Source organism: Pieris napi, chromosome 20 (genome assembly GCF_905475465.1).
Source record: "Pieris napi chromosome 20, ilPieNapi1.2, whole genome shotgun sequence".
In the NCBI taxonomy this organism is placed as follows: domain Eukaryota; kingdom Metazoa; phylum Arthropoda; class Insecta; order Lepidoptera; family Pieridae; genus Pieris; species Pieris napi.
The window spans coordinates 9,366,550-9,387,065 of NC_062253.1; the positions used below are offsets into that span (position 1 = coordinate 9,366,550).

A 20,516-nucleotide genomic window follows, 5' to 3' on the forward strand; every position below is an offset into this window, starting at 1 on the left:
CGCGCTCTTCATTTCTGAAGGTCGTATTAGACGCACAACTTTCTCCACTCTACCCTGTCTTTGGCAAGCTTCTGCGCATGCGTGATAAAACCTGTAAGGTTTTTTACTTGATCGGTCCAGCGAATATGGGATCGACCTCAAATCTGGTGCCCTCCACTCTGCCAGTCACGATAACCTTTCTTTTTTTTTCTGGATCTGTGTTGCATGTCAAAAAAACTCAGGATCTGTTGGTGTTGATAGATAATTTATTAACTGTAACCGTCTTAATATGGACATGTTTGTATCTTTAGCTATCGCTATAGCACATTTCCAAAGAATCTATTTTCCTTCTTTCAGATATTTCAGACTATCCAGGATCCAGCGCCATAAAGGAAAATCGGAAATACCGTCCCAACCAATTTTTCTTTGTTTTTAACCACAATAAAAGTTACATAAAAAATTCGACTTTCAACTTTCATTTTTGTCATACATTTTGAAAACTGGAGGTTTGTTTGTCGTAGAAATGATAATACTTTTTGATTTAAAACAAATATATATATTTTTTTTATCAATGTAATCACAAATATGGATAACCCATTTGCGGTGAACTGACGATCGGTATCTCCCTGATCAAATCAGGTTTACTATGTCCCTTCATATGCCGGTTCAACGCACATTTTTGTATGAACGCCTGATTGCATAGTTGACATTTGTGGGGTTTCTCGCCGGTATGGATCATTCTGTGATTGCGTAAGTCTTTTCGTGCCATGAACTTTTTAGGGCATATATCGCAGGCGTACGGACGTTCACCTAAAATTTTAATATTTTACAATGTCATATCGTGATAACCTCGTATGTCCAGAGAACCAAACATTATAGGAAACGAAAAATGTTTCATTTCATCAATGTTCATTAAAATATTATGTGCCACAGTTTTAGATGGTAAAAATTGTTGTTTTTATTAAATAAGTCCTTACTTCATTAGATTATACCAGTTAAATGACATAAGAGTCTAAGAATAAAAAATAAAATGGTTTCCTCACGATGTTTTCCCTTAACCGTACGAGCCAGTGTTACATAGAAAGAAAATCCATTGGGGCACTGCCGGGGATCGAACCTACGACCCCAGGGATGAAAGTCGCACTGAGAAGCCACTAGGCCAACACTGTTGAATTTGTCTACAACTAGGTATTAAATATACTACTCTCAGCACATGGCCAGATTTTTATGAACCTAATAATTAGTGAAATGTAATAAAAGTATAGGAATGTAAACGCAAAGCGAAAGTGGCCACAGATAAGAAAAAAATACCATAGACTATAGAAATTGCATTGCTAAAGAGGTGGCTATCAATTCGATTTGTAATTTTTAAAAATAAATATTAAAACAGAATACAAATCCAATTGAACTTTGATATTCTGTGTAACGTCATTTACAATATGACGTTCGTAATTCAAATAATAGGAAAAAGATACCTGTATGAGTCCTCATATGTATTGACAGAAAACTTCTACTTTTAAACGTCTTATCGCACATGTGACAAGAGAACGGCTTCTCAGCGGAATGTGACCGCATGTGTTTAACTAAATCTGCCTGAAATTTAATATACTGTTAAGGGAGCGTTCAAGTATTACGTCACGCAATTTTTGAAGATTATTCCCCCCCCCCCGTGTAACGCGCCGTAACACCCGTTTTTCTGTACCCAAGTACAGTACTGACTCTTTATACCTAAAAGTTACCATTATGTGGTGTAAAGTACTGGAATGTCGAAAATAATATTAACAATAACGCGTAATTCAATCCCCGCCCCGCATCGTAACGTTTTACATAAAGACCCCCCCCCCTCCAAAATTCGTTACGTAATACTTGACCGCTCCCTAATATATATCAGCAATATCAGTGTTAAAATGTAAGTATAAATTACCTTAATATAAAATCTCATATCACAAGCGGAACAGGCGTAATTCTTGATCCCGGAATGTCTCACAAGGTGGGTCTTAAGGTTCCCGGGCTGAGCAAACTGCTTCCCACATTCACCACAACTGTACTTTTTCTCGTTGTTATGTGTGTCTATGTGCATCTATATGAGGAAATGTATGTAAATGGCTTGGTTTTATAGAAATAGGGTTACAATTTGGATTATTTTTTACTCAAATACAACATAAAAACATTTAATCCCCCCCTAAGAAGGAAAATTCCTTTGTAGCTTCGTCGCTTTCTGTCAAAACTTTCAAGTTAAACCTTTTTAAAATGAGGCAAAATGTTAGTGATTTTTTTAAGCTATTGCATAGATTTTATCGCGGGCTTTAAGCGCGGCGACCGAATCAAGAAATTCTGTAACGAAAATAAATAAATACAATGACGTAATATTCGGGCGGCTAATACGCGTAAGAGCGGGACAGAACGCATACTGTGTCTCACATCGGCCTGACGTGATCGGTGACGTAGCGCAGGTCCGTTAGAGTGGCACAGAACGCATACCGCGTATTCACATCTCTCTGACGAAATCGGTGACGTAGCGTAAGCGCGGCCGGTGCAGCCGGTACGCGTTAGAGTGAGACAGACTATAGGAATGTTAGTTTGAGTCTGGTTGAAAAAACTTGAATTAATATTCAAGAAAAAAAAATACTGCATGCAAAAAAATCGCATAAGTTGATAAAAAAAATGCTATGCAATAGCTTTACCGCGACAGTCCCCGAGTGCCACACGTTTTTTTTTTAAATTTTAATCTTTATACTTTTTTTATGTTATTAACATATAATCACATATTTGATTAGAGTACCTTTAAGTTATACGCCTGCACAAACTTAGCATCGCACATATGGCACTCGTGTTTCTTAACACCTGCATGTATTAGTTCGTGGTTCTTCAAAACATTGAGATATGCAAAACTCTTGCCGCAAGATAGGCATTGGTATTTTCGTACTGCGCTGTGAATGCGAATATGGCTACTCAGACTTCGTAGTGAGAGAAACGTCTTGTCACAATGCTTGCATTTTATATCTGGCTGGAAGATGAAAATTCTTTATTATTATTCCCTTTCCAGTCGTTTAAAGTATTTAGTCTATCGATCTTCAGTAAATTCCACAAATAAACAATAGACAAACGACTCGGACCGCCATTTTTTTGTCACTGAAAATAGTTAATATCCAAGATGTGATGTGCTTTATATATACATGTCTAGTTGTGTGCCTAATTATGATTTTTTTTAGATAAAAAATATATGTAGACAAGACGAGATGGTCTATAGTTAAGCCTGGCAAAGGCGAATAATAAAATAAAACACTAGCTCAAAATAGAAATATCTAGGTTGTAACTTATAGCATATAGTCATTAGTTTAAAAAGAATTAGAAGGAACAGAGTCCATTACAGCAGAAAAAATTAGCCCACTAAAGTGTCTAAGAGCCCCCCGGGGTTGGTCTAGGCCATTTAGCACAAGTCTAAGAACTTAGCTACAGCGCACTTAATACATGTTTTGAGTTTATAAATTTATTTATACACATAGAGATAAATCATATTTGAATACAAAATATCTATTTAGAATGTTAATACACACAGCCGACAGATACTAAAACAACTGAAAAATGTTATACCTGTTTTCCGAAATGTCCTCTCATGTGTGCCTCAAAGTTTTCATACTTTTGGAAACTTTTGCCACACTTGACGCACTTCATACGCTCGGAGCGGCGTTGGGCCACACCCGGTTCTTTTGGCGGTCGCCCTGGACCCCTTCGCCTGCGACGGGCGAGTATTTGACTGTAAAATAAAGTTGTTTTATTTTATTAATTATTTGACCAAAATAATAAAATAAGTCATAGGAAACAAACAAAATAAATTAAGTCATTTGCATTGCAAACAGTTTAAAAAAGAAGTAGCATTTAATAAAAAAAAATATTTTAGACCCGTGCAGACAATGTATAATGCCTCTGTAATAAAATTAATAAAAAAAAAATTATATACTTTTGACTTTTTCATAATAAGTATGAAGACAATTACTGTCAATTTATAAAGATGTCACAAAAAAGATAACTGAGCACTGCAGCAACTTCAAATCCCATGACGGTTCTCTTTCTGCACAATTTATTAATTCATAATTTTTGTAGTTTTTAACTACAAGGCAGCAAGATGTAAGTAGTTGGCACAAGTTTTAACCATCATCTCTGAGATAATATGCTGAAAACTATCCCCTAAGACAAAAACATTTTGTGCCAAGATTGATCCATAGGAGTAATTCTAGAAATTAGATTTTTTTTTTTATAGAATAGGGGGCAAACAGGCAGGAGGCTCACCTGATGTTAAGTGATAGAAAAGTTACATTTGAAATTGTACTTTGTTCTTTAAAAGTGAATCTTTAAATTTAATGATTTAAATGCGAATTACTACTACACATAATCTGAAGGCAGTATACCTTATTAGACTAGCTGGGTCATATGGTTTGTCACTACTATTTTGTGTCATATTTTCTGTTGTATTTTCTAATACATCATCACTTGTTTCTGTAATATTCACATCTAAGAAACTGTTTTCATTGTTCTCTGTAAGGTGAGATTCGGGTTTGACCTGAAATTCACAAGAAAATGATTCATGACATGTTTATGAATTCCTGGTATTAATTTTTTTATCATCACAAGTAATTTTTTTTAAATACTATCTATATTTTAATATTTTTGCTTATTTTAAATTTGATTTTCAAGTAGGTACATACTATTAAAACTTGCTTAGCAGTTAAACCACTGAGACAAAATAAACAAACTACAGTCAAATCCATTGTCATCAGACAATATCATCAAGATTAAGCATAATAATATTATAAAAAATAATATTTATTTTTACATTATTAACAGAGAAGACTTACTTACTGTATTTTTGTCACAAATTACTGGACTAATAGAAAAAAAAATTTCACTATAGTATCCCTGAGAAAATAAATGTCTAGCCATGCAAACAAGATAGGGCTTTAGTTTGTCAAATAAATGTAATAAATTCATGTTTATATACAATATAAAGTTTCATTAAAACACTACATAATTGGAGAGTAATATATGTAAAGGTGAGTTAAAGATTTATTGGAGTAATGGTATCCGACTTTTAATAACTCTTTTACCTGTAACTTCCATTGTTGTTTCAATATTACATTTGATCTCACAACCACTTGCTTGAAGTTATAGAGCTTGTTTAGAAGATCTAGACACTTTTGACAGATTAACTTAGGCATACAATCACTATCAGAAATCTGGAAACCAATCAAAAATAATTTACTCAATAGTTATTCATTAGACCTAAAACCAATTATCTAATTTTTTTATATAACAATCTTAATAATTCTATAAATCATATTTTACATTTACCTCAACAGATGTGCAATATTTAAATATTCCTGATGTAGAAACAGTAAATATATCGCTTAATGGACCAGCGTCAGATAAACAAGCCCGACATATTTTCTTAAAATCTAGCATATGCGACATTTTTATGCAGTTTCAAAACATTTTAACAATTATTATAAATAAATAGGGATTAAGTCTTAAGATAGTCACAAAAACTATTGTAGTCAATTTGTTTTTGTTTTCCTTGATGATTTTGATTTTTTACTTTTCTTCTATTCCCTTTCGACGTTGACACTTGACATATTATCAAGAAATTAAACGTCAAACAGAATGAACAATGACCCTATGAAGTATATATCAAAAGTTAAAACTATTGCCATAATATTAAAAAAAAGTACATATCACAGAGTACCTATATAAAAAAAGGGTCCGTGACCCGTGCACTTATGTACGCGCGTAAGAAGATATACTTCTTTGGCTTTCTTTATTTTTTTAAATATTAAATTTTTAACGTTAATAATATTTAATAATTAGTATATTATTCAATTATTAATTAATATTAATAATTATTATTATATTATTCATTCAATTTAATGGTATAATGGTATGGTTTTTACATTTTTTTTTAATATTATGGCAGTAAATAAATATTTAAATATCATTCATTGAACATTCACAAACTCATTTTCAGTTCAGTCCACCTTGTTTTGTTTTTGTTTTAAAAAGTAATAAGTATTCCTTAAAAACATACACATAAGCTTAAAATAAAATATATATGAATAAGATTTTTTTAAATACTTATAATATCTATAAAAGTTCGACTATGAACAGCTATGGTTTAAATTCTAAATATGAAATTTAATAATGTTCTATTCAAGTAACTTAGGTTAACAACAAGTCTTGGTGACAATAAACTGCAATTAAGTGATAAGATATTGATAATATAACTAGGTATCAATGGGCATATTAGGGCTAAGGATAAGTGGCTATAGGATAATTGATAACTTTTATTAAGAGCATTTCAATAAGGTTAAATTAATACAATATTATGTAAGTTTGTTAGTATATAGACCAAGGCTTTTCTAATCTTATTAATAAAGCGCCAGTTTTACATTTTAGCAAAAAAACTTGTTAGGCCAGTTTAAAAATGCGCCACCTACCTATATTTATTATGAACTTAGCATAGAACTTATATTCATGTGTTTGCTTCGTCTGCTAACAACTGTTATACTTTTCTGACATATAATTATAACTCTTAGTGCTTAAACATAAAGGTGAAATTGATAAAACGCTACTTCCCCATAACATTGGCTGTATGCGTCATTTCAATGCTTCACAATTATTCACATCAGTCGTGGTGGCATTATTATTCATGCACGACGTTCCTTTACATAGTTTTTATTTTGAACTTTAAGGTACGAAGACATCCCGAAGCTTTTTAAGCTTAATACAAGTGCTTAAAATGTATATATAATCCATATAAAACACCGAACGGTGGAGTGTTTGTAAATATTAACTATTTTATTGAAGTTGATAACAATCCATTCTGATAACAACTGAATACGTGGGGACGTACACTATCCTGCCAGTGGTTACAAAGTAACGCTTGTAAATAGCCGTGTTTTAGAATTATACGAAAGATGACCACAACAAATGGAAATAGTGACACGGTACCAATAAAAGGCGTTCCATGTAATAACAGAATTGAAGCTCTCACTAAACATTTTTACGATGAATTTGGATGCAAACCTACATATTTTGTTCGAATACCAGGCCGAGTTAATATTATTGGTGAACATATTGATTACTGCGGCTATCCAGTGTTGCCCATGGCATTGGAACAAGATATTTTAGTTGCTGCCGATCTTACAAAAGATTCAAAACTGTATCTACGAAACATAAATAGTAAATATGAAAAGTTTGACCTAAAAATTAACATGTTTGAAGACATCGATATTAAACCGGATTCTAATGGAAAACCATTTTGGTATAATTATGTCCTTTGTGGTATAAAGGGAGGTTTGGAGTTCATAAATAATGAAATGATTCACGGAATACGTTTATTTGTTGACGGAATAATTCCTCCAGCTTCAGGATTGTCCAGCTCTTCGGCTTTAGTCAGTGCAGCGTGTTTAGCGTTTTTGTACGCGCAAGGAGCAAGTTTAAATAAAATAGAAATAGCAACTCTATGCGCAAAGAGTGAACGATATATTGGAACGCAAGGAGGTGGTATGGACCAAGCTATAGCATTTCTAGCAGAAAAATATAGTGCTCAGTACATTACATGGCAGCCTTTGAAAGCTACACCTGTAGCTTTACCAGAAGAAGCATCCTTTGTCGTTGCACATAGCTTAGCTGAAGCCAACAAAGCAGCCACTAATGACTATAATCGGAGAGTTATAGAGTGTAGATTAGCTGCTCGAATCCTTTTAACTTCCTCTGACGTCACTGCAAATCAAAAGGTCATAACGCTATGTCAAGCGCAGAACATTTTGGGCAAAACATTAACTGAAATGGTAGATTTAGTGCACGACTTTTTACCCAAAGAAATGTACACTAAGACTGAAGTGTGTAGTATATTAGATATTGATGAAAATACAATGAATAATTTATATTTAACACCGAATACGAGCCATTTAAACGAATTTAAATTGAAACAAAGAGCACTTCACGTCTTCGAAGAAGCCTTGAGAGTTGAAGATTTTCGCAAGACGTGTACGCAAACCACTGTTAATGGAAAAACTGCTCATACTAATGGATCAAATGGCGTAACTAAAGATGCCACTGAGACTACTATAGTCAAGCTCGGTAAGCTAATGTGCAGTAGTCATGATAGCCTGAAAAATCTTTACGAATGCTCACATGAAAATTTAGATCGACTCGTAGACATATCGCGTAAAATGAATGTACATTGTAGATTAACAGGAGCGGGGTGGGGAGGCTGTGTTGTCGCTTTATGTCCCAATGACAAAGTTAATGAATACATTGAAATGCTAAAAGATGAGTTTTACGTAAAACATTGCGATATCGAAAAAAGCAAAGCCAATGCCTACGTTTTCGCAACAACGCCAAATTACGGGGCTATCATTTACGATAATAGATATTAAGTAATTTTTATTTTATTCATGTACTTGTTATAATTAAGTGCCGTTATTGGCGTGGTTATATTTATTGTTTATATATTTTATAACGCTGGCATAGGTACTGCCGATACTGTAGTCATGAATTTGCATTTGAATTAAATTCTAATATATAACTATTGTGGTTTAATTTGAAATGAAGCGCTCTGTAACTTCCAATAGCGACCCCGATTACAATAATATCCATTATCCACTCATTACTTCTCTACTTATACTCAAGAATAGTAGTAACCTACTACATATTATAGTATTGAATTTTATATAACAATTATTATTATTTTCCCAATTTAATTAAAATATACTTTATGATTTATAAACAAAATAAAAAAGTACTTAACACATATTATAATCAATTACTTACACTTATATTTTGATTCATTACTTTATTTCGATTTATTCATCCGGGTCGATACTCGATAGATGTCAAACCATAAATATGTCAACTGTCAGATAGCAAGAAAAAACATTAGTACGAGAAAGTAGAAAAACAGAACTATAGCAAGAAGTAAAAATAAAATATCCCTCTTTCAACCTTTACTTTTATTTCTTGCCGTTTTTAAACGTTTTTTAATTTACCTAATGCACCCACATTAGGCAAACTTTTATATTATACATATAATTGCATCTAACCTGTGTACATTTGGATAGGTATTAAAAGGTTTAATTGCCAACTCAGTAAGTACTATTTTATTCCCATATTTATGACATACCATAATGAGTTTAAATTACTTAAAGCAGATTTTTTATTTATTAGTTTGCTATGGATACAATGGAGGTAAGTTTATCCGTAGCTTTTGTCCATTTAAGGTTACAAATATTGCATCATTATTTTCATAACTTACCTGTTGAATAGGTCCTATCAGGTCGCAGGTCTCAACAATATTTGACTTAAAAAAAAAGACTTCGAAAATATAAGGAAATTTGTTTTAGGATAATTAAGGACAAACAACCATATTTGCTTTTATTTTTTACAGGTTCATTCAGACAGACTGACAACGTCTCAAAGAAGAAGGTTACGTCGCAAAACATTAAAAAACATAAAAAATCCAACTAAAACAGAACAATATATTGAGAAGGCAAATTTACCAGAGATTGAACAGGGGTGTACTATTAATAAATCATCCTTAAATTTAAACAATTTATCACTTAAAGGTGACACTTTATTCGAAAAGCTAAATAACTGTGTGCAATCCTGTAAAGAGGATAGAAATAACATAAAAATGGATACTAAATCTGATGTTGACTCAATTCAAAAGGCTCGTGATGAGGTAAAAGCAGCAAGGGAAGCTAAAAAACTAGCTAAGCAAGCCAAAAAGAAAGGTCTATCTGATACTAAAACTACAGAAGTACATGTAGATAGCAAAGTATCAAATAAAACTATAGAAAATACTACTGAACATGAGAAAACAGTTGGAAAAAGTAGCATTGATGAAGTTGACCGTGCTGAAATAGGGAGTATGCAAGACACCCTTCAATTGTTAAATTTATTAAAATCAAAGTTAAAGAGTGCCTCACCAAATGATCAAGACATAGGAAATGTACCTGTTGGTGAGAATTTGACAGTTAATGATGTTGTAAATACATTAAAGGATATTGTCAATGTCGCAAAGGATGTAGAGAATGTCACGGCCATCATCCAATCAATGAATGTTCAAAAGGTAATACTCAATTAAAGAAATAGAATTTGTTAATACTTTATTTACATATTAATAAAGTGATAAAATTTGTTCAGTATCCGAGCACTTTTCTCAAAATTTTAATTATTATAACAGATTATCTCATTTCTATGCTATATATAGTAAACATACATTCTATATATCTTCTAGTTTCTTTATTTATAAGACAAGTATTGCCACTTAACAAAATATTATTGTTTTTCTATAATTTTGACTACAGTCTGGAAATGAGAAAGTTGAAAGTAACATTAACACACCAGTACTAAAAGAAAAGAAACCTCAAATAGAAGAAAAACCTGATATCAAAGGAAAGGATGACAAAAAAGGTGAAGGAGAGGGCAAAAGTAAGGCTGAATTAAAGGCAGAGAGGAGAGCCAAACAAGAGGCCCAGAGGGCGGCCAAATTAGCACAAACACAGGAAAAAGAACAGAAACCAATTAATAAACCTAAAGCAGAACCAGAGAAACCTAAAGAGGTTGATATTAAAAAGGTAATTTATAGAAGTTAAGTAACGAACTTTCCTTCTTGAATAAATTTTGTGGGAATATTTTTATAGAACAATTTATGTATGTATAACAAAATTAAAACTTTTTGAGATCATACTAAAAACTGATCTGTTTTAGTGAAATTAAATTAAATTGTAAAAATATTTGTTTACAACTTTCAATTATTATTTCGAAGTGGTAATATTATTTTTGGAACCCATATGTGAAAATGGACTTATGACTTAAAGATTTGTGAAATTAGACGTATTACTAAAGAAAAAATTAATGTTATTGCTTGGTTTAAAGTACTCACCTATCTCTTTTCATCACAGTGGAAACACAATTTGATGGGAGACAAAAAGTTAAAACACTGACTGTGTTTATAAATAAATCGTTTAAAAACATTATTTTAAATATATAAATATCTATTAATATCTATTTTTTTTTTAAAATAGATAAAAATTTATGATTTGAAAAATTTATTTTAAGTTTAATTTACATATAAATTTTAGTGTTAATTTTATTAAATTTAAATAATTTCATAGTAATTAAAATTAAAAATTTAAGAAATTAAGATTTAGTAATATTTATATTTAAATAACAAATTTTGTGCCAGCAGTTGCGGTTATACAAAAATTTAAATAAATTTTATTAGTAAAAAATAAAAATAAATAATAATAAATTAAATTAAAAAAAAAATTATTAAGTGAAATTTTAATTTTAATTAAATGTAAATTAAAATTATGAATTTAAAAATTTTATAAAAAACTAGGATTAGATACCCTATTATAAAAAATTAAAATAAATTACTAAAATAGTATATAATTATTTATTGAAACTTAAATAATTTGGCGGTATTTTAGTTCATTTAGAGGAATCTGTCTAGTAATTGATAATCCACGAATAATCATATTTAATTTATTATTATTAATTTACAGGAAAAGTCACCGAAACCAAAAACATTGGAGAAGCCGAAAAAGTCTCAAACAACACAGAAATGCAACTGGTTTCAACATCTTCACACTGTACATGACAAGGAGGCTCTCAAACAAGTTGCTATCAATTCTAAGTATGTATTATGAGTTTTGCCATGTATATCATTTATAATAAAAATAGGGGTTGATCGTAGAGGGATGAAAATTAGGGGTTGTATGTATTTTTTTGCTGTATCATAAAAAAATAAAACAATAAAAATTTATCAAAATATAAATAAAAAAATTAGGGGTGGACATTAACATTTAGAGAGATGAAAATAGATGTCCGATTCTCAGACATGCCCAATATGCACACAAAATTTCATGAGAATCGGTGGAGCCGTTTCGGAGGAGTTTAACCACAAACACCGCGACACGAGAATTTTATATATTAGATATCGCAGCTTAATAAGCCGTTCAATTAACAGCCTAGCCTTTTAACTAGCGGCCCCAACCGCTCCATGACCTGGTGTTAGTCGCAAGGGATAAAACATAACTTGACCATTTTCGATATTTAGAAGAACCCTACTTTGGCGAATCTTAAAAAAAAAGAAAGGGTGCGTGTACTTATGTATGCGCGTAAGAAGTTATACTTCTTTGGCATTATTAATAATAGTTTTTGATTGCATGCAAATAATTAATTACAATTAAATAATCAAAGACTGAAAAAGGAGTCATTATAGGCAATAAAGTTCAGTTTACATTTGAAAAATTAAATAAATAAATATTATTATTCTCTTACATTAAGTGAAACATAAATTCTATTATTATGCGAATGTTGTTTTTAAATTATGTCCAATGCCGTAGCATCTTCCGTGGGCAACTTCATTCTGTTAATTATGTGTCACGGTGCGCGCGCATCTTAAAATTTCTTTTATAAATGTTTTTTTTTTAATTATTATTTTATAAATTAATATGTTATTATTAATTATTATGTTATATTTTTTAGTTTACACCCGGCAGTGATAAAATTGGGGGTTCAGCTCGCATCGCGTGTTGTGACCGGATCCAATGCAAGGTGTATAGCACTGTTGGACGCACTTAAAAAGGTAGGTTTTAGTTTAAATTTTTAGTTTCAAGTTAATAAAAAAAAACATGTAATATTATGACAAGTTATTTTTGTATTTCACTAGATTGAATCAATTCAATGTATGTCGATTTTATTTACTAGTATCTGCCGTTTAGTTACTAACTTCGTTTCTTCTTAATATATTTTTTTACTTAGCCATTTTTCCAATTCTTCTCTCCATAAATACCTTCCTCAGAGTTCAAAGAATAAATTAAAAAAATATTACTCAAATGTAATATGTGCTTAGCAAATTTATTCTAATAGAAACCACTGAAATTGTATTGAATTATATAATAAGATTTTTCTTTATGGCTTTGGCACGGTTTGTGCAGTAGCCAGCGTCAAGTATAAGATTTTTATAATTCGCACTTGTAATTTTGCCATCCTCGGCCTAGAACGTATTGCTACGTTCTAAACCTTCACAGTCTCCTTTCTTAGGCAGCATACTCACTGCTTGCCTTAGAAATTCAACCGTGCCCTCCATGTACGGTTTAGGCACTCGCCGGGTACCGCACAACCCTCCCAAAGGCCGAGAACAAATTTAAATTAAATTAAAACTTGCCCTCGAACCGGGAATCGAACCCGGTACCCCTCACCTAGCTGCCACTTAATAAGACCGCTAGGCTATGAGGCCCCAGGATAAGATTTAAAAACGAGATTTATGACTCCCGATTGGTCAAAATACAAAGCATTTTTGACGTATGGGTGTCAGAAATTCTAAATTACAGCCATAGAGTGTGATAAATACTAGAGTCTGTACTGTAAAAGAATCGTGACAGTTATTGTTATATTCTACGCGTCATTTAATGAATTCACAATAAATGTAAATTTTAGGGGCCCCTAGCGGTCTTATTAAGTGGCAGCTAGGTGAGGGGTACCGGGTTCGATTCCCGGTTCGAGGGCAAGTTTTAATTTAATTTAAATTTATTCTCGGTTTGGGAGGGTTGTGCGGTACCGGGCGAGTGCCTAAAACCGTACATGGAGGACATGGTCGAATTTCTAAGACAAAAAGCACAAATTATAAAAAATCTTATACTTGACGCTGGCTAATGCACAAACCGTGCCAGAGCCATTTAAAAAAAAAATGTAAATTTTTCATATCCAGTAATAAGATGATTGTGACTGTCACACTATATTGACGTAATAATATTGTAATAAATAGTGTGTTGTCTATTAATTTAAATTTTCCTATAAACAGATGGTCCGTGACTACATCCTTCCAGCCAAGACAGAGTTCGCTCGAGGCTTAGAAGCTCAATTAGCAGCGAGTTTAGCATTTCTATGGAAGATGAGAGCTCCTTCAGCCTCTCAAGTTAACGCTATCAAGCACTTTAGACACCAACTCACCCAATTACCGAACAATGTTGATGAGTTTGATGTAAGTATATAATGTATATTATATTTATTTAATTTCAATTGAATTGTAAAAATAGAATATCTTGAATAATTAGAAAGGCAATGTTCGGTGGAGCTTACAGACTCCACTGTAAGGAAAAATAAAGTGTGGCAACATTATAAATAATATGCAATAAGTTAAACATATATATACAGGGTGGTCAAAAAGTCGTGGATCAAACGCAAATAGGGGATAGATGAGGTGATCAGCTGCAAAAAATTGTTCTACGGGAGGTCTCTAAGCTCAACCCCTGCAGAGTTATAATTTATTTTGCGTTTTTATATGAAAATTGACTTTTTTTACTAATTCTTATTAAAACTAGAAAATATCTACATCCTGTATCTTTTTCATAATATCCACTAGATTGGTACTGATGAGTCCTTGCGTTAGACTTACCATTAATAGTTGTTTATTGAGTGTATTGAATTAAGTTATACGATATAAAAAAAATCTCAAATCATAACTTTTTGTTTACTTCGGACCCCACTGTGAAAAAGAAATACTCTAACGAAAAGCGACCCTGTATAGCTTTGGCGCATTTAATAGGGATTCTGAAAAGGTATTATTATGAGGTGCTCTAATATCGCACTTAATACACAAAATGTTGGTTATAACGTTGCGGTCTGAAAATATAAATTTTATTTTAGGCAAAGAAGAAACTCCAAGAGGAAATAGACAGATATATCCGTGAACAAATCGATATGGCGGGTGAAGCTATTAGTATCGCTGTGAGGAATAAAATATCGAACGGTGATAATATCCTCACTTATGGGTGGTAAGTTAATTGTGCGATATTTTTATGACTTTAACTTAAAATGCGAGTGTGGATTGTTATTATTTTTTTTTAAATAAATAAAAACAGTATTCTGAATGGGTTTGACAAAAGGTTCTTCATACAAATACAATTGAGTACAAATAAACTACAGTAGAACTCCAATTATTCGAACTCCGACTATCCGAATCGCCGATTATCCGAAGTGCGCTATTATTAGCAAAACAGCTTACATTGACGGAGATGTTTAAAAAACAATGATTTTTATTTCTAAACTTGTACATAAGTACATTTTATTTATATTTAAAACATGTGAAAATTTCATGTTTCTTTCATTTAATTCAATAAAAAAATAGTGCAATATCAAAACGTAGCTTTTATTCTCTCCAATGGCAATTTTTTTTTTTAAATCCGACTATCCGAATGGGTCCCGGTCCCCATTAATTCGAATAATTGGAGTTCTACTGTATTTAATTCAATATATCAATTATTACTTTATTTATATTTTATCCATAGTAGTTATGTTACGCATAATTCGTACACCCCATTGGTCTGAAGTTCGATTCCCAGCGAAGTATTCGACAACTACCTCTGTTCTCACCTCTGGGCGGGAGCTCCCCAGTACAAGCTCCTTCCACTTGACCGTATTCAACGAAGAGCGATTCGAATCGTCGACGACTAGTCACTTTCCGTGCGGCTTGATCTCTTGGCGTTGCGTATAGCTGTGGGGTCACTCTGCATCTTCTACAGCATTTGCCATGGAGAGTGTTCAGAGAAGTTGTTCGGTCTAATACCTGCAGCTGAGTTTCATCATCGGACGTCAAGGCAAAATACAAAATACCATCCGTATCACCTCGACGTCGTTCCATAACTGAGCGTTTTTCAAAGCAGTTTTTGCCGCGCACCACCACTATGTGGAACCAGCTGCCCATTGAAGTATTTCCTAACCAATTCGACTTAGGGTCCTTCAAGATAAGCGTACCAATTCTTGAAAAGCCGGCAACGCACTTGCCTTCTGGCAGTGTGAGTGTCCATGGGCGGCGGTATCACTTAACATCAGCTTCCTGCCCGTTTGCCTCCTATTACATAAAAATAAATTCTATAATAATATAAACGACAGTAATATGTGTGCTAGGCTGCACACTTATGTCGATTTAAAAAAAAAACAGTGGCGCTACAACCCTATACAGTATTGGCCACAGATTGCACTATTTGATCAATATGTATGAATATGATGTAGACTATAGAGTATGTGATCGGCTTTCTGTGCTTGACACCTGTCGTAGATTTTTGGATTTTAAGACATGATTCCTCAGTGTTTGCCTTCATCGTAGCAAGTTTTAATCGCACATAGAGCACTCCAGTGGCGTAACAATAGGGTGGCAGGGCTGGCAAAATGCCACGGGCGGAATGTGACGTCTCCAATACGCATTGGGCTAGCGTGGGGACTACAGACCATTCCCTCTCGCATAAGAGAGGAGGCCTATGACCATTAGTCGAACATATACCTACAGGCTACAACGTTTCGATTTTACACGCTTTATATTAGCTTCACCAGTATGTATGTATGTATGTAACCGACTCCTTCGGATTCGATTTTGACCCACTTTTAACGGACAGATTTAATTCAAACTTTGCGCACCTGTCAAAGATCGATGACAATGCAATAATGCGAAAAAAAAATGAAAAAAATTTAACTAAAAAATAAATAATAGTTTAAAAAAACTATTACTGCTCTGTTCGAGCAACCCACGCTTTTTCACAATAATACCAGTATTTTTTGTTCATTACCATTTTCAGCCTAAATTAGGAATTATTTTTCACTTTTTAGTTTGATGTGCTTTAAAAGCATGTTTTTTAGTTTTTTTAAACTATTATTTATTTACTGATAGGGCCCCATCAAAAGAATTTACCACGGGCCCCAGATAGTATAGTTACGCCACTGGATAACTCCATTGTTGTACAGTGATTCAAACTCGGGCTTAGTGATTTAAGTCACTAGATATATTATATATTGTTTACATATTTTAGTTCATCGTTAATCGAACGAATCCTAAGAGAAAGTCACGAAGCGGGGGTGCAATATCGTGCGGTCATTGTTGGGAATAGAGTGAGTCATTCAGCGCGAGAAATGCTTCGACGACTTGTATCTGCGGGTGTGGCCTGTACTTATGTCGATATCTCGGCGCTTAGCTATGTTATGAAGTCGGTATGTGGGATTTTTTAAGAAATTATTTATTTATAAAAACACTCCTGCCCTAACAGGCGACCCTCAATTGACATGAGCACAATAAGTGAATAAAATTTACAGACGAAACAAAATTATATAAAAAAAAATTCAAGAAATTAACTACATAATTACTATTAGTCTAGTCGACAAGTTGAAAATGGAACAAAATAGAGATACTGCTCTTAAAATTATGTGCGATAGCTCATTGGATCCGGAATGACGTCTAGAAAAATGTGCTAAAAGCGTGTATTAGCACATAAAAAATTGCAAAAGTTATAGACCATTAAAGATGAAAAAAAAATGGCATTTAGTTTTTTGCCAATATTTAATAAACTATTAATAATTATTTTAATAGTAATTCTGCTTTTCGTAACAACAACAACAAAAATGTAACATTTATTTTGTCATATTAATTTGAGTTATTTAAAATAATTGACCTGAATTTTTATTAATTTGATGTTTATGGCAATTCAAATGTCTTAATACATTCTTTTGGGGTCTGTGTTTATAAAATAGTACTAAATTTTCAAACGCAAACCATTGTTATTTTGTATAAAAATATATGATAAGAGCCCATTACTTGAGATATATTATATCTCATTAACTCTTCGAAGCAAACTAGGGCTTTAGTGACAAAGATAAGATACCAAATAATATGACAGGTCGGTCTATGATTGATAATGAACCAATTACTTAAAATTTCAGATTAACAAAGTCCTTTTAGGAGCTAACGCATTGCTGGTAAACGGTTCAGTCCTTGGTGCAGTGGGCACGCTTCAGGTGGCTTTAGTTGCGCGTGCGCACAACGTACCCGTTTTGGTGGCATGTGAGACGCACAAATTCTCAGATCGCGTGCAAACTGACGCATTTGTCGATAATGAAATTGGTATGTTGACATATTTATTATTTTTACATACTTATATATAAATTAGACTTGCAACTAATAGTATATTCGGCAGTATACCGAATATTCGGCGAGGCCTCTGACCGAATATTAGGCAAAAGTATTCGGCTGGATTTTAGCGCCAAAAACTTGCACTTGTAAAAATGCAGAAAAGTTAGTCTTTCTGCACTATAACTTTCCCCTTCTAAATTTTGATTATGGTAGGGGAGCCCAAGAGGGGATTTCGGGATTTACTAAAGCGCGGCAGATTAATATATAGGGGGATACCTTGTACCCGGTTAAGTACCTCCACAAAATATGAGGCCCATATATAAGGCCGCACGTGAAGGAGACAGGATCAGTTTAGTAAAAAAAAATTGACCATCAGAAATTCCCGAGCGCGTCAGATTAAGGTAGGGTGAGTTAATTACATCCTAAAAAGTGTATATTCCACTAATCTGACAATTTGAGAGTGACGGAAAAAAAGGGGAGGGCAACAAAGTTGTAAAAAAAAAACGTCATCTCGACATTCTCGAGCGTAGCTAATTTTTTTTTTATTTTGAAGGAAATAATTCAAGAATAATGAAAAATATATAATCTGACGATTTCCGCAAGCCGAAATAACAAAAATTCGTCGATAAAGTTAAATGCGTGCAGCTGCGTGATGCCTACATTTCCTTAAACCGATCGGAATCTACTAAACGGCGTTCTAAATATTTCCCTCAAAATTACATTTCCTGTGAATTTGAACCGATTCGGACCGATAGATTTTGAGAAATTTTGAAAAATCTTAAAAAAATAAGAAATATTTTTTTTTAAAGTGGTTTCTTTATCGATCAACTTCAAAAACTAATCCGCCTTTGAGCTTGAAAAACCACGTCGATCGCCACCAAGCTGGTCAAAAGCGGTTGATTCGTTCGAGAGATATCGTACACGAAAGAAACCCGAAAAAGTGTTTTTTCGGGATTACTCCGAAATTTGTGGCTCGATCAATTAAAATTGCAAAATTACTTATGAGGATGATAAAACTGCGTCGAATGCCGCCAACCGCGTGAAAATTGCTTGATCCATTCAAAAGTTATTGCGGTTTGAAAATTCCAAAAATAGTGTTCTATGAAACTTCTATCAGACTTTCGAGCTGGGAGAGCTCAAATGCATAGAAATGTTATTTCTTTGAACTCAGCGAGCTTAAAATATCAATTTTAAGCGCCCAGGAATGGAATTAGCGGGAAGTTGCAGGGATGGCCCTTTAGGTGAACCGTTTTTCTATTTTTTTTTTGTCAGATCAGGCGAATCCCTCTAGATAATCGTCAGATTATGAGACAGTACGTTTAGAACATAAAGATGAACCACATATATCTTAATCTGACGCGCTTGAGTATTTCAAAATTGCGATTTTTTTTTGCAAATTAAGAAAATGGCTGTGGGTTTGCGTCCCATCGAAATCGTCAGATTAGTGAATGAGAGCTTTTTTTTGGTGCACTTAACACTCCCTTAGAAAATCTGACGCGCTCGATAAATTTTTTTTTTTTTTAATTTTCAACCCTTAAATACAACCACCCGCATCATGCAAACGATCAGATTAACATACGTACATTATTAAAAATACGTAGGGCATAGATGCTATCAATATCTGACGCGCTCGAGGATGTCCATGCAACAGTTTTTTTTTACATATTTAACTATCTATAGCCGCTTCCCCCACCGATGAAAAGGAATTTATCATATAACATTTTTTTCTTCTTTTTATCTAAGCTTTGCATCCCAATAGGTCTCTACGACGCTCGAGTAAATCCCCATTTAGCATCGTGGGCTCCCCTACCATTATGAAAATAATTCAAATGCATAGAAAAATTCTTAACTTGTTTAATACAGAAAATGATTAAATTATTTACCTGTTTTATATACCAATGACTACTTAATAAATAATTATAAAAAAAATGAGAACCTTATCCTTCTAAATTTTGATTACCACAATAATTCAAATACATAGAATGCTCCATTTTTCTAATTCAGAAGATGATTATCTACCTGTCTTATGTACCAATGACTACTAAAATGATTATAACAGAAATGAAAATATGAATATATATGTAATCAATCGATTTTATTTTTCGTTTTACGAATTATTTCTCTATGACAAAATATATTATTTAAGTATTTGGTATTCGGCCGAATATAATAAAAGCAGCCGAATAGGCCGAATACCGAATAGTAACCGAATACCGAATAGTAACCGAATATTTGTTGCAAGTCTAATATAAATGTTTTAAAGTTATAATGAAAAAGAATTTGATTTTATGCTGAATTATTTTAATAACCACAGGTGACGCTGATGCACTAATTGACAAGTCAGACGAGAACTCCCCTCTAAAGGACTGGCGTTCAAATCCCAACTTAAATCTTCTGAACTTGACGTATGACGTCACTCCAGCTAGCCTCGTTACTGCAGTGGTCACTGAATTGGCAATATTACCTTGTACAAGTGCACCAGTCATTCTTAGATTTAAAACTTCTGAATATGGAATGTAATTTTATGTTATGTAAATAAATTTAATTAAATTTCTAATAAATGTACTATAAT

General features: G+C 32.9%; 3 protein-coding genes across 3 annotated transcripts; 2 read left to right on the plus strand and 1 right to left on the minus strand.

Moving 5' to 3' along the window:
- Positions 1–190: 190 nt before the first annotated feature.
- Positions 191–5,617, minus strand: LOC125059493 (oocyte zinc finger protein XlCOF6.1-like). The gene is made up of 8 exons (XM_047663921.1): positions 5,329–5,617; positions 5,085–5,213; positions 4,389–4,540; positions 3,574–3,736; positions 2,762–2,986; positions 1,904–2,059; positions 1,455–1,572; positions 191–789 (listed from the first exon to the last, which is right to left on the minus strand). The coding sequence occupies exons 1-8, from the start codon at positions 5,446–5,448 to the stop codon at positions 557–559; spliced, it is 1,296 nt and encodes a 431-aa protein (XP_047519877.1). The 5' UTR covers positions 5,449–5,617; the 3' UTR covers positions 191–556.
- Positions 5,618–6,799: 1,182 nt separating this feature from the next.
- On the plus strand, positions 6,800–8,563 carry LOC125059614 (N-acetylgalactosamine kinase). The gene has a single exon (XM_047664107.1). It carries the CDS (start codon positions 6,948–6,950, stop codon positions 8,412–8,414), a length of 1,467 nt encoding a protein of 488 aa, XP_047520063.1. The 5' UTR covers positions 6,800–6,947; the 3' UTR covers positions 8,415–8,563.
- A 330-nt stretch (positions 8,564–8,893) lies between these two features.
- LOC125059613 (translation initiation factor eIF-2B subunit delta) lies at positions 8,894–20,514 on the plus strand. The gene is made up of 10 exons (XM_047664106.1): positions 8,894–9,222; positions 9,422–10,105; positions 10,344–10,613; positions 11,547–11,677; positions 12,532–12,631; positions 13,850–14,029; positions 14,695–14,822; positions 16,851–17,028; positions 17,755–17,935; positions 20,259–20,514. Exons 1-10 carry the CDS (start codon positions 9,208–9,210, stop codon positions 20,462–20,464), a joined length of 2,073 nt encoding a protein of 690 aa, XP_047520062.1. The 5' UTR covers positions 8,894–9,207; the 3' UTR covers positions 20,465–20,514.
- Positions 20,515–20,516: the final 2 nt, after the last annotated feature.

Bases quoted from the DNA above. Each gene is read 5' to 3' on its own strand.
- LOC125059493 (XM_047663921.1), bottom strand. From the start codon at position 5,448: ATGTCGCATATGCTAGATTTTAAGAAAATATGTCGGGCTTGTTTATCT. The intron at 5,214-5,328 runs GTAAATGTAAAA...ATTGGTTTCCAG, and splicing joins AATATTGCACATCTGTTGAG to ATTTCTGATAGTGATTGTAT. The intron at 2,060-2,761 runs GTACTCTAATCA...TTCCTCATATAG, and splicing joins TGCAGGCGTATAACTTAAAG to ATGCACATAGACACACATAA.
- LOC125059614 (XM_047664107.1), top strand. From the start codon at position 6,948: ATGACCACAACAAATGGAAATAGTGACACGGTACCAATAAAAGGCGTT.
- LOC125059613 (XM_047664106.1), top strand. The intron at 14,030-14,694 runs GTAAGTATATAA...ATTTTATTTTAG, and splicing joins ACAATGTTGATGAGTTTGAT to GCAAAGAAGAAACTCCAAGA. The intron at 17,936-20,258 runs GTATGTTGACAT...TAATAACCACAG, and splicing joins ATTTGTCGATAATGAAATTG to GTGACGCTGATGCACTAATT.